This window comes from Microtus oregoni, unplaced genomic scaffold, assembly GCF_018167655.1.
Source record: "Microtus oregoni isolate MIOR12 unplaced genomic scaffold, Mior012 000036F_ref0000092, whole genome shotgun sequence".
NCBI classification, from domain to species: Eukaryota; Metazoa; Chordata; class Mammalia; order Rodentia; family Cricetidae; genus Microtus; species Microtus oregoni.
Genome location: NW_024543095.1, coordinates 5,616,360 through 5,631,611, shown reverse-complemented (window position 1 = coordinate 5,631,611; position 15,252 = coordinate 5,616,360). Strand labels below are relative to the sequence as shown.

Sequence of the window (15,252 nt, the reverse complement as noted above, 5' to 3'; positions counted from 1 at the left end):
TCAGGTCTTCTAGAAAGTGCTCCTAACTGTGAGCAACCTCCATAGCTCCTATACATTTCCTCTTAACTTCTTGTCCCCTCTGTGTTCTGTGATAACCATTAATGAATAAAAAAAGTGCCTTGGAGCCGGGCGATGGTGGCGCACGCCTTTAATCCCAGCACTCGGGAAGCAGAGGCAGGCAGATCTCTGTGAGTTCGAGACCAGCCTGGTCTACACAGCTAGTTCCAGGACAGGCTCCAAAGCCACAGAGAAACCCTGTCTGAAAAAACCAAAAAAAAAAAAAAAGTGCCTTGGCCTGATGATAGGGCAGAACTTAGGTAGGTGGGGAGGACTGGACTGAATACTGGGAGAAAGAAGGGCAGAGTCAGGGAGATGCCATGGAGCCTCCACCGCCAGAGTAAGACATACTGAAACTTTAGCCAGTAAGCTACAGCCACACGGTAATACATGGATTAATAGAAATGGGTTACATTAAGATCTAAGAGTTAGAAAATAAAAAGATAGAGCTAATGGGCCAAGCAGTGATTTTAATTAATATAGTTTCTGTGTGATTATTTCGGGGCTACGCTAGCTGGGCGGCCAGGACGAACAAGTGGGCCCTCCCCCGAACATTTTTGTGGTATTTAAAGCCACAAAACTCACCATGGGATTTACTACTAGAATTCTACTAAAATGTCCAAAATTATATTGAAAAGTGATAATTCTTTTGAAATTTAGGTTTATAGTCTTATGAAATGATTTCTGTTTCATGGGGGCTGGAGAGATGGCTCATGGGGGCTGGAGAGATGGCTCAGAGGTTAAGAGCATTGCCTGCTCTTCCAAAGGTCCTGAGTTCAATTCCCAGCAACCACATGGTGGCTCACAACCATCTGTAATGGGGTCTGGTGCCCTCTGCTGGCCTGCAGGCATACACACAGACAGAATATTGTATACATAATAAATAAATAAATATTAAAAAAAAAGAGAAATAAAAAGATTTCTGTTTTAAATAAAACTTTTTATTTTCAGAACTGAACCCAAAGCCATGACCATGGTAGGCAAACATGATCTATCACAGACCTACTGTTTTCCAGGCCCAGAAATAATTTTAAATTACATTTCTTTGTTAGATGTTTTTAATAGTAAGAATGAACCATCCTATTGCTAATTAAAAAAAAATGTGAAAATAAGTTTGAAAAATCAAGTTCTTAATTCTGTGTCCATGGACTGTAAGGGGGTTTAAGGTGGAAAGATGAAGTTGTGAACTGCAAAGAGGACAGTGGTGCTGTGCTCAGGCATTCATGAAAAGATGACCAGAACTGAAGATATAGAAGCAAAGGAATCTTCCAAACCAGACACTGGTTCTGCTGTACTAGGAGCTGGATAGGTTCATGGAAGGTGTCAATTGTTGTGTTTCACCCTTTTCTGTCTATGCAAATAGAGGAAGCTAAGAATGAAGAAAAAAGGAAACCGACCAATTTTTGTTTGAATCACAAAAAAACCTTCAGATCAGTGTGGCCTTAGAAACAAAAGACCCAACTACCTTACCTTGCCATCATTGTAAAGGTTGGGATTGAAGCGTACACTATGACCCCCAGTTGTTTCTAGGTTCACAAGAGGAGGTGAGCTAGGATAATCTTGAGGAAAATATACATCAAACTCAAAGCAGCCGTTTGCGTAGGGTGTGTCCGCTGGCCCAGTTATAAGAACCTGGTATGTACATAAACAGAGAGACTTGTGACAATCACCTTCATCATGACCTTAGCATTGCAAGACAGCCAGTGCACAAGCCTGGGCAAACAGTGATAAAAGAACCATAAACACAGTATTCGGAAAAGGTTTCTGATTAAGAATGGATTTTTATTAGCATCAAGAAAGTTTATCTGAATCTTAAACTTCTTTTAAAATGTAAAGAGCTTTTTTTCTGAGAGTTTTTTTTTTTTTTTTTTTTTTTTTTTTTTTTAGCCATAAATGTTTATTAAAAGGGGGAGGGAGAGAGAGAGAGAGAGAGAGAGAGAGAGAGAGAGAGAGGAGAGAAAGAGAAGAAGCTTTTCTGAGAGTTTTAAGAGTTATAATCAACAACTGAACTCAAAGCATAAAGGCATTTATTTTCTCTGAATCAGATAAGAGAGAAAAAAAATAGGAGTAGGAAAAAGGACTGCAATGTATTGAGACAAAAAACGGTGTAAAGAAAAACAGCAAGAGCCAGTCAGTAGTCAAGTATAACAACTACTGAGCTTCACCTGAGTCAGTCAACAGATGCAATGACACCTGCAGCACAGAGCTACAAAGGAGGCCGCCTGCAGTGCAGAGCTGCATGGAGGCCATAGGCAGTAATTAACTTATTCTAGAGGTTCTAGGCTGGAAGTCTTATACATATAGCACAGTGCTCCACAGGGAAACACAAGTGTGAAGCTATAGTGTCTGTTATGCAGTAATGGCCAAACATGCATAGTCTATGACCTTCCTACAGAAAAATTATTCAGAAAAATCAAAGCTAAGAAAAACATCTCAAAAGAAGTCAACAAGTCAGTAATTTTAGCTGTCTGAATTTAGCCTATGAATTAAATCATAAATGTAAAGATTTTTTCACTAAGAATCAAATATTTGGTTTTTCTTTTTTATTAACAAATATTTATTTATTATGTATACAGTATTCTGCCTGCATGTATGCCGGCACACCCAGGAGAGGGCACCAGATCTCATTATAGAGGGTTGTGAGCCACCATGTGGTTGCTGGAAATACAACTAAGGACATCTGGAAGAACAGGCAGTGCTCTTAACAGCTGACTCATCTTTCCAGCACCCTTTACTTTTTCTTAATACAGTTTTCGCTCAGACTTTATAATTAGACAGATCACAATGTTAAAACAGAAAAGTACAAGTTATGTTGTATCGCTATGACCTTATTAATAAATAAATAACTTAATGATATTCACAGATTTCTCATAGATGAAAGACCTTTTCTGATAAGCAGCCTATAAAACAAGAGTGTGGCACCTGAGAATACTTTATCCTCTTAACTCCTCAGCACTAAACCCTCTGACACTATGATTCAAAACTATGAGAGGTCACACACAAGAGAGGCGTCTCTTCTGGTATCTTCTTTGAGTCTTCACATGCTGTCTCACCTGCATATCCTGAACTTAAAACACGGCTCCTTTCCTGCCATCCTAAGTGGTCAGGAAAATTTACATTGAAATGTAAAATTCAGGCTATGTCTAATGCTTTCTTTCCATGAGTACTTGAGTAGCTGAGGAAGGCTTTCTACCTTCATGATGTCAAGTCGCTCCTCATCACAGCGTACAAAAACACTGGAAGACGATGATAGAGGCAGTGAGGTTGAAAGAGTCACCGCTTCCTGAGCCAGACGGCGGGCTCTGGCAGCACTGTTGGCATCATTAGCATTTTTCACCTGAGACATGTAGTGGTAATTTACTTTAAAACCCAATTTTCCATCATCATCTTCAGAAACCATCTCAAATGTATCTAAAAGGAGACAGAAAACCGAAGTAGATTACCAGTATGGAAAAGTTGTTGTGATACAAATGTCACAAAGAAGCCTTGAATCTCTTCTTCCGCCATAATGGAACTGCTAAAGAGTGCCACAGGGTAGGATGCAGTGCCACAACACATCCCTAGCTTGCATGAGATCTTGGGATCAAGTCCCAGCACTGCAGAAAAGTGAAAGGAAAGTCCATTATCTTCATGCTCTGCAGAGCTCCACCTGTGCTTTTATTTGTGTAGATTGTTCTACGGCAGCTCTTGGAGTTAGGATGAGAATGTTGTGTCTATACACACAGGGACCTCAAGTCAAAGATGGCAGAAGCTTTCATGTGTGTACAGAAAGTAGAAATCAGGTCACAGTCACATTTTTAAACACACACGAATAATTTTTGAGGCAGCATCTCAATATGACACAGGCTATCCTTAAAATCATAACTCTTCTGCCTCTGCCACCAGTGTAGTGGAATTATAAGTGAGTGCCACCATACCTAGCTCAAGTCTAGAAATCTCTTACTTACCTGCATACACTTAATCATCACTGCCAGAAGGGTGATGATGACATCGTAGTAGATGAGAAATTTCAACTTACCGAACTGCAACTTCTTCATGACAGCCACATATTTTTCTTCAAGTGATTTTAATACTGACAAAGGTTTGGGTTTCATAGCCACTTTCTTTGAGTATTCACCTAGTTTTTTTTCTGTAATTTAATATTTCAAGATAAATAACATAAGTATAGGTTTTAAAATGTTTTTATTAGCATACACAAATTATATATAACAATAGGTTTCATCCATGTATACAATAATGTATTCTGAGTCAGGTGTGGTGATGCACACCTTTAATCCCAGCGAAGTCAGGAGGCAGAGGCAGGCAGATCTCTGTGAGTTTGAGCCCAGCTTGGTCTACAAAGCTAGTTCCAGGACAGCCACAGCTGTTACATAGAGAAACCCTGTCTCAGAAAAAAAAAAAAGAAAAAGAAAAAGAAAAAGAAAAAAAACAAAACAAAACAGTGTATTCTAATCATATTCCATTACTGTCTTGATCCCCTCCCACAAATACCTTTCCTCTTCTCAATCAGCCCCCACCCCTTCTTCTCTTTCTGTGTGACATTAAATTGAAAAACAATCCACTTCTACATTCAGGCTTTTATTACTAAATTTCTATCATATTTTTCAAAACCATCTTCCTATTTTATCACTTTGAGGAAATGGAATTACTTTTCTCTTTCCTAAACATAAAAATGGGCAAACCCACCAGGCAGTGGTGGCGCACGCCTTTAATCCCAGCACTCGGGAGGCAGAGGCAGGCGGATCTCTGGGAGTTCGAGGCCAGCCTGGTCTATAGAACTAGTTCCGGGACAGGCACCAAAGCTACAGAGAAACTCTGTCTCGAAAAAAAAAAAAAAAAAAAAAAAAACCAAAAAGAAAAACAAAAAAAAAAAAAAAATGGGCAAACCCCTCATTAACTTTTAAACAGCACAAGTAAAGCAACAGACACAAAGTCACTGCTTTCTTCCAGGACAACACATGGAACATGGAAGTTGTGCCACTTCACACATCTGGGGAATGAGAGATAAGTTGGGGTAGGGCGTACTTATGAGGCAGAGGGTGGCCTTGAAATTGTGTTAAGTACTAGGATTACAGGTACATGCCAGCACGCGCAGCAACCTCAATTTACTACTTCCTTACAAAATGAGGCTTTTCAATTCCATGACTTTCAATGAGAAGGAAAAAAAAAAGAAATTAGTATGCATGTCTTTAAGTTACTACATTTAGTATTAGCATATGTAGTAGAGATAAATTTTTATTTTTTTTTAGGGTTTTTTTTTTTTTTTGAGACAAGGTCACATTATACAGCCCTGGTTAGTCCCGAATTTACTACCAGCTAGGCCTCAAACTCAGAGAGATCCATGGGATTAAAGACATGTGCCACCACACCTGGCAGAGATAAATTATTTTACACTGAGAAGATAGTCTTAACTAAACTGACAAAGAACAAAATCTAACATAGAGTGAACTTGTAAGTTCAAGAACTTACCTGAAAATGGGGAAAAATACATTCTGACATGCTATTTAAAACATGGTTTGTACAAACGGGGTAAAAAAAAACAAAAAATCACATAAGACACTACTGGCCTTGATTGGCTTGCCACAGACTGGTGGTGGCTGCACGGACGATCTCAGCAGTCCTCTGGATGTCTGGGACCAGAAGAGTAAGTCCTTCTGGTTCTTGATCAGGTGCATCTGGTTTGACTCCTGTTTTAACATTTTCCCTTTTAGATCTGTTTAAAAAAAAAAAAATGAAAGAAAAGCATAGAAAGAAATGCAGGCAAATTAAGTTTTAGAACTGCAAATAAATAAACAAACAAATAAATAAAATACTTTAATTCAGTAACAGTGGTTAAAAATGACAGAGTATATGTTACACTTGTCACATGTGGTAAGTAAGAAGCTCAAGTCACATTCATTACTGCTTCTAAAGCCATAGATTAATCCCTAGAATAACAAATAAAGTTATGGGTAGACTGTTCCTGCCTAGTTAAAAGACAAAAAAATAAGCATTACATAATTATCAAGGTAAACAACCAAATAAACATTTAATTTTAAGTACCCAGAGGTTAAAAAAAGAAAAACACTTCTACTCTTGTAAATTAGTAAACTCTTGTCTTACAAAACTTTGGAATCAAAAACTTCTTGGCAATTTAAAAATACCTGTATTTCACTGAATATGCTAATTTCTGAGAACAAAAGAATTTAGTATTTCAAAAATGGGTCTCTTACAAGATACAATAAACAGCTGCTACACACTTCTAATACCATGTGTTATAACACCTCAAAGCATCAGTCTATTACTTCTTTTCAGGTCCCCAAATTATCAAATTATCACAATAGCATGTGTCACAGCAAGGTTTCAGTATAAGATTCACTAAAATCACAACTAAGTATTTCTTTTTCTTCTATTGCAACTCTTGACAAATAATATTCACTTAATAAATAACTTTATTGTTTAGATCTTCAAAACAAATTATCATTGTTAATGAAGTATAGGTTTCAAAATAAACAACATAGTCAAAGATATATGAAATCTTTCTAAGGCACAATCTAAACTCTATAGCACTTATTTTTCTATATGAAAACCTACCAAGAAAAAGACTTTACCATTATATTAAAATATTTCAGAAAGAAGGCATGGAGCTATAGAGAAGTTTTGTTGTTGTTGTTGTTGTTGTTTTGAGATAGGGTTTCTCTGTGTAGCTCTGACTGTCCTGGAACTCGCTCTGTAGACCAAGCTGGCCTCCTCCCTAGTGCTGGGATTAAAAGTATGTGCCTGGCTGAGAATCAATTTTTAAAATCAGCAGAATGTTGAAGAATCTAACAAAATAGTATGCCATCTACACACAAAAATGAACCTTATCACACAGAGAAATTTGCTCAAAAGTAACTCCTTGCTTAACTATAGGGAGACAGTAAGTAGCAAAGAAGCCACTCATGAGGTAAACAGCAGCAAAAAACTATAGCATTAAGGCTTATGCTCTGTACTTGGTTCCAATGTGTCAAAACCATCAGTATCCACAATTAGTCTAAATAATGTTATCTACTATCTTTCACCTGGCAGGACGACCTAACTGAAAAGGTACAATGTGTCATTGGATCATTGTCCTTACCTTCCCTCTGATTTAAGAAGTCACAGAAAAGAAATGGTTTCCTTTGCCACCCAGAAAACAACTCAGCATGTTTTGGTATAGTATACCACTTCAGCACTAGCCTCAATGTGTGTACGTGTATATAAACATTTGTGTTTACCTATAAGCAGAGAATATGCACTGTTTTAAAGCTAAAATATCAGATAATTTTACTTCGAGAGTCAACCAAGACTGGCCACTTCTTAATGAAGAAATGATTCTTGTAGAAAAGCTCAAATAGGCTGCCAATAGTATCTACCTAAAGTCACACCCAATTTCAAATGCTGAGGATCAAGAACGGTACAGAGGTTCATTACAATAGCCACTCTTGATTTACAAGGATTCTTCCCTCCCCAATTATAAGCATCATGAAGGTTAGAAAATAGTAAACTACTAGGACACTGGATTATAATAAGGAAGGAATCAGGAAGTTATTTGAGAAAACATTCATGTTTGTAGTAAAAATTAAATGATGCCCCTAAGCCTCAAGCAGCTGATCTATTGTACTCCCAGAAAAGATTTTAAGCTAATGTATCTCACCATGCTAAGAAGATATGAAAACCAAGTTCTTTTGTTTATTTCTATAGAAGTGTATTTTCTTTTTGAGGAAACAAAGCCTTCAGTGTGGAAAGTGAACTGCATCGATGCAATTAAGTGCTTTATTGTATTTACCAGTGTGACATAAACGTTATACTGGGGAAATCACTCGTTTTTAATTTGCATTCCTGAGTATGGACAACAATTTTATAATGGTAAGTTTTGTTTGTTTGTTTCAAGATAAGAGTTTCTCAGTAACTATGGAGCCAGACCTGGAACTCGCTCTGTAGACCACGCTGACCTTGAACTACAGAGATCCATCTGCCTCTGCCTCCCAAGTGCTAGGATTTGAGGCATGTGCCACCACTGCCCGGCTTAATTTCAATTTTAAAAGGAAGATTACTGACAGGCTATTGTAAGAGTATTAGCAAAATAGTAAGTTTTATGTTTTTTAAACCAAAATTAAGTTTTTAAGCAGTTCAAGAATCCAGAAATTTAATAAAATTTACACCAAGTTCATAAAAACAACTATTTCACATTGAAGATAAAATGGCAGAATCACAAAGCATGTTTTCAAGTAAGTTTTACTTCGACAGTTTCTTTGTCAAAAACTTAAAAAAAAAAGACTCCAAATGGTGATTGGATTTTCACATAGAGGATGGATAAGCACTGCCTGCCTATCAGCAACTGTAGCCACTAATGTCTAATAGAAGTCCTTGTCTACAAAAGCTGCAGGTTACTGTCAACCCATTATGTAGGCCCAGCTCAGGAAAAAAGGCCATACCTTAGCTCACATCCTGAAGTCTGTGTGAAAAGCTATTTGGGTTCAAGGCACCTAGCTGGAAGAAGGCCTCTGAGACTGACAATGGATCCAACATGGTAAGAGCAATCAGCGACGGCCGCTACCATGGCATCCGCTGCTCTGTGCATACGTTGAATCTGGTTGTGATCACTGCCCTGAAGAAATACGAGGAAGCAACTGAGGTTTCTACTATCACAATGTACACATTTTCCTCTATGCTGTGAATTCCAACTGAAAAGCTAATAAAGTGAAGTTTGGCTCTGTAGATAAAATCTGAGCTAGGATGTGAGCAAAATGGGCAAACCTTTCTCAAAACAAAAAGATTTAAGGAACAGAAATAAAACCAAAAAATTTCTGGGGCCAGTAAGATGGCTCAGTTGGTAAAGGTACTAGTTTGGGCCTGAAAGCCTGAGTTGCACGTGGGGATTCACAAGGTGGAAGGAAAGAAATGAACTAACTCTATCCAGCAAATCACCCTGACTGCTATGTTTACCATGGCACATGCATACTCACAAACAAACACAAAATAAACAAAAGTGTTATATATATATTAAAAAAACTTCAGACCTCAACATGATCATATCAATGGCTTCTACTAGTATCACTGCCAAAATCAAGTCAGATATTACTCTACTATACTGTATCAGAATTATGTGACTTTATAATTCAGAAATAAAACATACTTAAAACAGGTATTTTCTTAGTAGTGCAAAAGGAAAACAAACTCATTTTTAATTCCCTAACTTCTGTTTCTAAGATGAAAGTCCCACAAAGTGAAATAAGCATTTAAAAGCACAGCCACGTGAAGGAGCTGTCTTAAAGGTTCAGGACTACTGGAAACTAGCACCAACATTAAGCCCTGAAACAATAACTACACTTCTTTCCTTAGTTGTAAAGCCCTTTGCCAGAATTACAGTTTAAAGAAAATTAAGGTCAAAAGTAAATAAGACGTTCATTAATAAAAAATTACCGTAGATAACTATTTGCTTCCTGCATCTCCAGAAAGTATCAAAGTAATTGATAAGACATGCCTACAAGTAAGGAAAGGACCTCTGGGAGACATGTCCCATGATTAAGTTAAAGCTTACATTTTATTAATATTTCTTTTTAGTTTTACTTAAACTCTCTCTAACTTAAAGAGCCAGCTGAATTTTTAATGATTTAAATGAAGGGGTGGGGTGGGCAGACAAGCAACCAGGCCTTGGGAAGAATAAATAAGTGCCACTGGAAAGCACTTAAAACACAGGCACGAGGATTCTTTTTAGGTCCAATATATTAGGTTCTGAATATCACCAGACATAGTAATGGTATTGTGTATGTGCAAATGGAGGTGACACAAATATATTGTCACCAGTTTACCAAGGGACAACACAATTTAACCTAAAAGAAAGAGTGGGGTTTGGGATTAGTGCTGTGGCAGCAAGGATTCAGTCCTCAGCTGGGGTGGGAGGATGGGGAGATAAACACCAGCTTCACTGTTTATAACAGCAACTAAAAAGTTTATGACTGCCAGGGAGATCTCTGTGAGTTCCAGGCCAGCCTGGTACACATAGCGAGTTCCATGTCAGTGAGAACTACACAGTTTTAAAAACAACAACAACAAAAACAAACAACTGTTGACAGACGAACCTGCCTAATGTTTTAAAAAGGAATGAATAAAGATATGGCTTTGCAGTGGGATTGCATTCTAAGTCACTTACAAGTTCATTGAGGTGAGTTTGTTAAGGAGAAAGGACATATATGTTGTGGTCTTAGGTCCCAAATTCTGCTGTGCTGTGTTACAGGACAACAGAGGGGGGAAAAAGCTGGTTAGGAATTCCTGGGGGGTATAGGGGGAGAGGTCCAGCAAAGAGATGGTGATGGGTTGGGCTAGAGTGATATTTGAGATGGAAAATCGGGTTGGAATTAAAACATTTTTTGTGTTTAAAACCATATATGTATGTGCATAACAACCAGCAAGTATCCAGCTCCAGACTGGTGTCTAACAACTTATCTCTTTCTCTTAAAAAAAAAATTAAAAACCTTATTTTTTTGAAATAAAAAAAAGATATGGCATTGTCTACTGCTTCTTGATTAAGGAATCAGAACTTTTATGTTGTAAGCATAAGAGGCAGAGGCACAAGAAGCTAGGATAGTTTTCTCAAAAGAAACAAGCAGGAGTTGGGGAAAGAAAAGCTTTGACTGAACTTTTATAAGGTCAATGTTAAGGGAGCTTAAAGTAAGAGAATCAGATCTTTTTGTTTTGTTTTGAATAGAACAGGTCAAATAATAAACTTCAGTTGATTTAAAAAAAAAAGGGGGGGGGAGCCCAGCAGTGGTGGCACAAGCCTTTAATCCCAGCACTCGGGAGGCAGAGGCAGGCGGATCTCTGTTGAGTTCGAGGCCAGCCTAGTCTACAAGAGCTAGTTCCAGGACAGGCTCCAAAACTACAGAGAAACCCTGTCTCAAAAAACCAAAAGGAATGGGATATCTCTGCCCGCTACCTCCCCCCATCCCCTCGCCCACATATAGTTTCTTTGTGTAACCCTGGCTATCCTGGAACTAGTTCTGTAGAGCAGCATAGCCTCAAACTCACAGAAACCCACCAGTCTCTGCCTGACTCTGCTGAGATTCAGGCATGCACCACCAGCATCCAGTATTTTTATCAACATTTTACTTGAGTATGATGGATTTCTTCTCACAAAGGCCCTATGAGATTGCTAAGAAAAGTGGAAATTAAGAATGCTCACTTGAGGATTGCCAAAGAAAAGTTTTACATTCGAAGCACCTTACACTGAATGTCATGTGTATTCTACTCTTACAGCAATTAAGCCTAATTCTGATTAGCAGCAAGTATCTCTCTCAAGTTTTCGGTGAAACCATGAAATACTGAATACTGCAGAATATGATTATTTAGCTACTATAGTCCAATAGTTAATATTTGCACAAATACTGCTCCTGCCTCTGAAAAGTGAGAAAAAGTTCACATCTACTTAAAGGGGAACCAAAGGACTACAGCTACACTTTGACTCCACTGTGAGATTACACAGGCTGTAGGGACCAGCAGAAAATGAATCCCAGGCTACCGGGTAGAAAACAAAGGGGTTCAAATATGTTCACAGTATAAGTATTTTGTAGGTAACAAAATGACCTTTACACTAGACACTCATATTTCTATTGAAGTGGAAATAATATGTACATAAAGCACAATAACTACCTTATCTACACTCCAAATCCTTTTCTTAATGAACAGATTATCTTCCTTTTGAGCGGTAGTGGTGAGGTGATGGAATCCATCACTCTGTTGCTAATGCTGTCCTCGTACTTGCAAACCCCCCCTATCTTGGACTCCCAAGCAGTTAGGAGAAATGCATCATAACATATGGCTCTCTTTTTTTAAGATTTTTATTTATTTTATGTGTGAGTGAGTTTTGCCATATGTATGTACACTATATTTGTGTCTGGTGCTCACAGAAGCCAGAGAACAGTGTCAAATCTCCCAGAATTAGAGTTACTGGTGGTTGAGTCATCATGTGTGTGAATCTTGGCTCTGTAAGAGCAGTAAATGTTCTTAACAATTGGGCTAGTTCTTCAGCCCCAAAATATTAAGTCTTAAAAATATGGTTTGGTACTCTACTAATTAAAAGTTATAACTAGAGAAACTAAGAGAAAAACTGTAATAATCTGTATTATTTCATGTGTCTCCAAAGATTATCAATAGATTAGGGGCTTTTCTTTTTTTACAGCTTTTTATTTATTGTGTATGTCTGTGTATATGATGTAAACATAAGTGAAGTCACAGACATGGAGTCTTCTCTCTGGCATAGAGATGTTTTATAAATTAATTCCTGGGTTTCTCTTCAGATCTTATACATTTTTTAATTGTAAAAATAATTTAAAATTCATTACTTACATTTAAATTATTTTTCTACACTATAAATATCTGGCCCAAAATCCAGTGTTCCCCATCACTACTGTTTTGATTTGGTATGATAACAAACCTAACAGGTCTTTAGAGGCTAAGTTTAATTTAGTGAATACATTGATTACAGTATTAGGCGTAAAAAAATTTGATTGTAGCACTCCAAGTCACAATTTTTATGGACCTTCCTATCCGTAAAAGATGGCAAGCTGAATTCCAAAGAGTTCCTGACAGCTCTGACAATCTAGATAACAGAAAGAAGCTACTTATCTGTGATGTGCCTAGAAATGTATTATAAACTAAAAGCAATAGATTCAAATTTGGTATTAAAACTGCTTGAGATATAGCACAACACATTATCATGTACACTGATTTTGTTTTGAAGCCAGTGATCTTAAGGAATGAGCCATCCCTCCATCCCCTATTCTGTCTGAGAAAAAAAAAGAGAACTAATGTAATGCAATTTGATTTAAAAAGAAAAAAACCCAAAATTGTCATTTCACATAAAACTTTATTACTGAGGTAGAAATTAAGAAAGGTGTCAGGGAGAGGGAAGATGGCAGGGCAGACCAGAGTGAAGACAGGCTTTCCTAATAGCCTGAGAGACCAGATTTAGTTTCAGTTCACTAGAATGGGACAGACAGAGCTAAACAGACAATACTCAGGAAAATCACAGCTTTTAGGGACAACAGATCAGCAGGAACGCCATAGCTTTCTGCTGACTCAGCAGGCCCCCAAAGTCCCTTTGCTGGCTCAGCAGATGCCACCCCTCAGGGCCCACCAGCCTTTTGCTAGCTAAAGATAGCTTTCCCTACCCTGCCACCAGAAAGTCCCTAACCACTATACCTCCCAATCAGCCCCCAGACTAATCTTTCCTTTTTTGTTTGTTTTTGAGACAGGGTCTCATTCTATAATCCGACCCAGCCCAAAAGTTCTATGATAATGCTGGGATTACATACATGTACCACCATACCATCGTCAAGCAATTTTAAAACTGTAGATCTTACATAAGAAGTTAGGGCTGACCCATGCATGGTGTCAAATGCCTTTAATGCCAAGGTTAGTCTAGTTTAAACAGCAAGTCCCAGGTGGGTCAGAGTTACAGAGTAAGGTCCTATCTCCAGCTGCACCAGCAGTTACTACATTGTATTGTGGCAAATGAATGTATACTAGGCCATCCCAATCACGAAGCCTGGCTTGTACACAAGAAACTGACAAACACTGGACTGAAGCAGATGTGATACACTAATCAAAATTAACTTAAAAGGAAAGTACCAATTAACAGTTACAGAAATTCATGCTCATGAAATTCTTTATGATTAAGATTATGATCCCTTATGATTAGTATGAAATTCAGGATAGTGGCCCTGGACTTATGCAGCAATAAACATGTAATTTCAAGTTTTATACAACCACTCAGACCCAATGTGCATCTTTGTTATTTCTGATCTCTTTCACTTCTTTGGAGACTTGTCCCAATTTCACTATTTACATTTTAAGCCAAATGTCCTGAATACAAAATGTACTTCTACCAATGAACTAACTTTATATCAAGTCCATAATATATCAGCAGGAATGCAACTGAACACCACATTTCTTAGTCACAATTCTCAGGGAACAATTGCTGTGAGGAAAAGCTCTTTCGTGGCCTTATTTCACCTCCTATTTCAACTATTCAACTATATTTGGAGATCACCTATTTAACACAAATCACATTAAATCACTACTGAGTTTTTTTTTATTACATTTTATTTGAGGGGGCATACACCTGCCTTGGCACATGTGTGAAGGACAGGGACAACCTTCATGAGTTGGTTCTCTCCTTCCACCATGTGGGGCATGCTTGGAATCATACTCAGGTCAGGAGCACTAGTAAGTGCCTTTACTTGATGGGGTCACCTTGCCAACTCTCATCAACCACTTTTAAAGATAAGTAATCTGTGACCCTTCATAATCTAGCCTCAATTCTGTCTAGGTTTGTCTGTCATCTACATTTAATGGCACATCAAGCTTCCCTAGGTTCCTAGCATATGAAATGATTTCTTTCAGCACTTAACATTTTTTTTTTAACATAGTCTGGAACACAGACACCCTCTAATCTTTATTTACCTAATCCAAAACTTTTTCTTTTTGTTTTGAGGGTGTGTGGTTATGATATTGAATCTTGGACATGTATGTAACTACCAACATCAAATCAAAGGTCTTCAAAATGAAGACAATTTCTTTTAAGATGATTAACGATAAATACAATAAGCCGGGGGGGGGGGTGCTCTTTTTATGTTTGGTAAAAAGACAAAATACACTTATTTTTAATTAAAAAAAGAAAAGGCAGTGTAAGTCTTATGTTGGTAGACTAAAAAGATATGGGTTTTACTTTCTGTGAAACTCAAACTGAACTTTGTATCAAATCTTCAATGAGAAGCAGAGATGGAACAACAACACTAGGCCTTGACTGCCTTCTCTAACAGGACAAATACCTAACAGAAACCAATGGGATCCCAACCAAGCATCATTCACTTTACAAGTCTTGACACAAAACACCCCAGCAAAGGGGGTTAATTAAGACTAGTCACTGCACAGGTCTTTATGGATATAAACTAACAAAAGAAATAAGCTCTGTGGATAGTTACTGTGGTTTCACATGTGTGCTTGTTCTTAAATGAGTCTTACATCTGAAATATGATGTGTTTTCTAGTTGTATCACTTTTCCAGAAAATTAACTGAAAAACAAACTCAGTTATTATTTATCTGAAATTAAAGTTTTCTAGTGAAATAATACATTTGCAGAAGCAAAAATCCATTATTAAATTATATAATGATTGCTGAATGGACAGGGTTAAG

At 37.6% G+C, this 15,252-nt stretch overlaps 1 protein-coding gene across 6 annotated transcripts in view; it reads right to left on the bottom strand.

The window, feature by feature from the left end:
• Birc6 (baculoviral IAP repeat containing 6) overlaps positions 1–15,252 on the bottom strand; it is a 187,690-nt gene that overhangs the window by 13,780 nt on the left and 158,658 nt on the right. For all 6 annotated transcript variants that reach the window (XM_041631170.1, XM_041631171.1, XM_041631172.1 and 3 more), the window contains 4 exons: positions 5,625–5,770; positions 4,076–4,186; positions 3,251–3,468; positions 1,528–1,689 (listed from right to left, as the gene is read on the bottom strand). In XM_041631170.1, the coding sequence (XP_041487104.1) occupies positions 1,528–1,689; positions 3,251–3,468; positions 4,076–4,186; positions 5,625–5,770 (637 nt within the window). The remainder of the gene's footprint in view (positions 1–1,527; positions 1,690–3,250; positions 3,469–4,075; positions 4,187–5,624; positions 5,771–15,252) is intronic.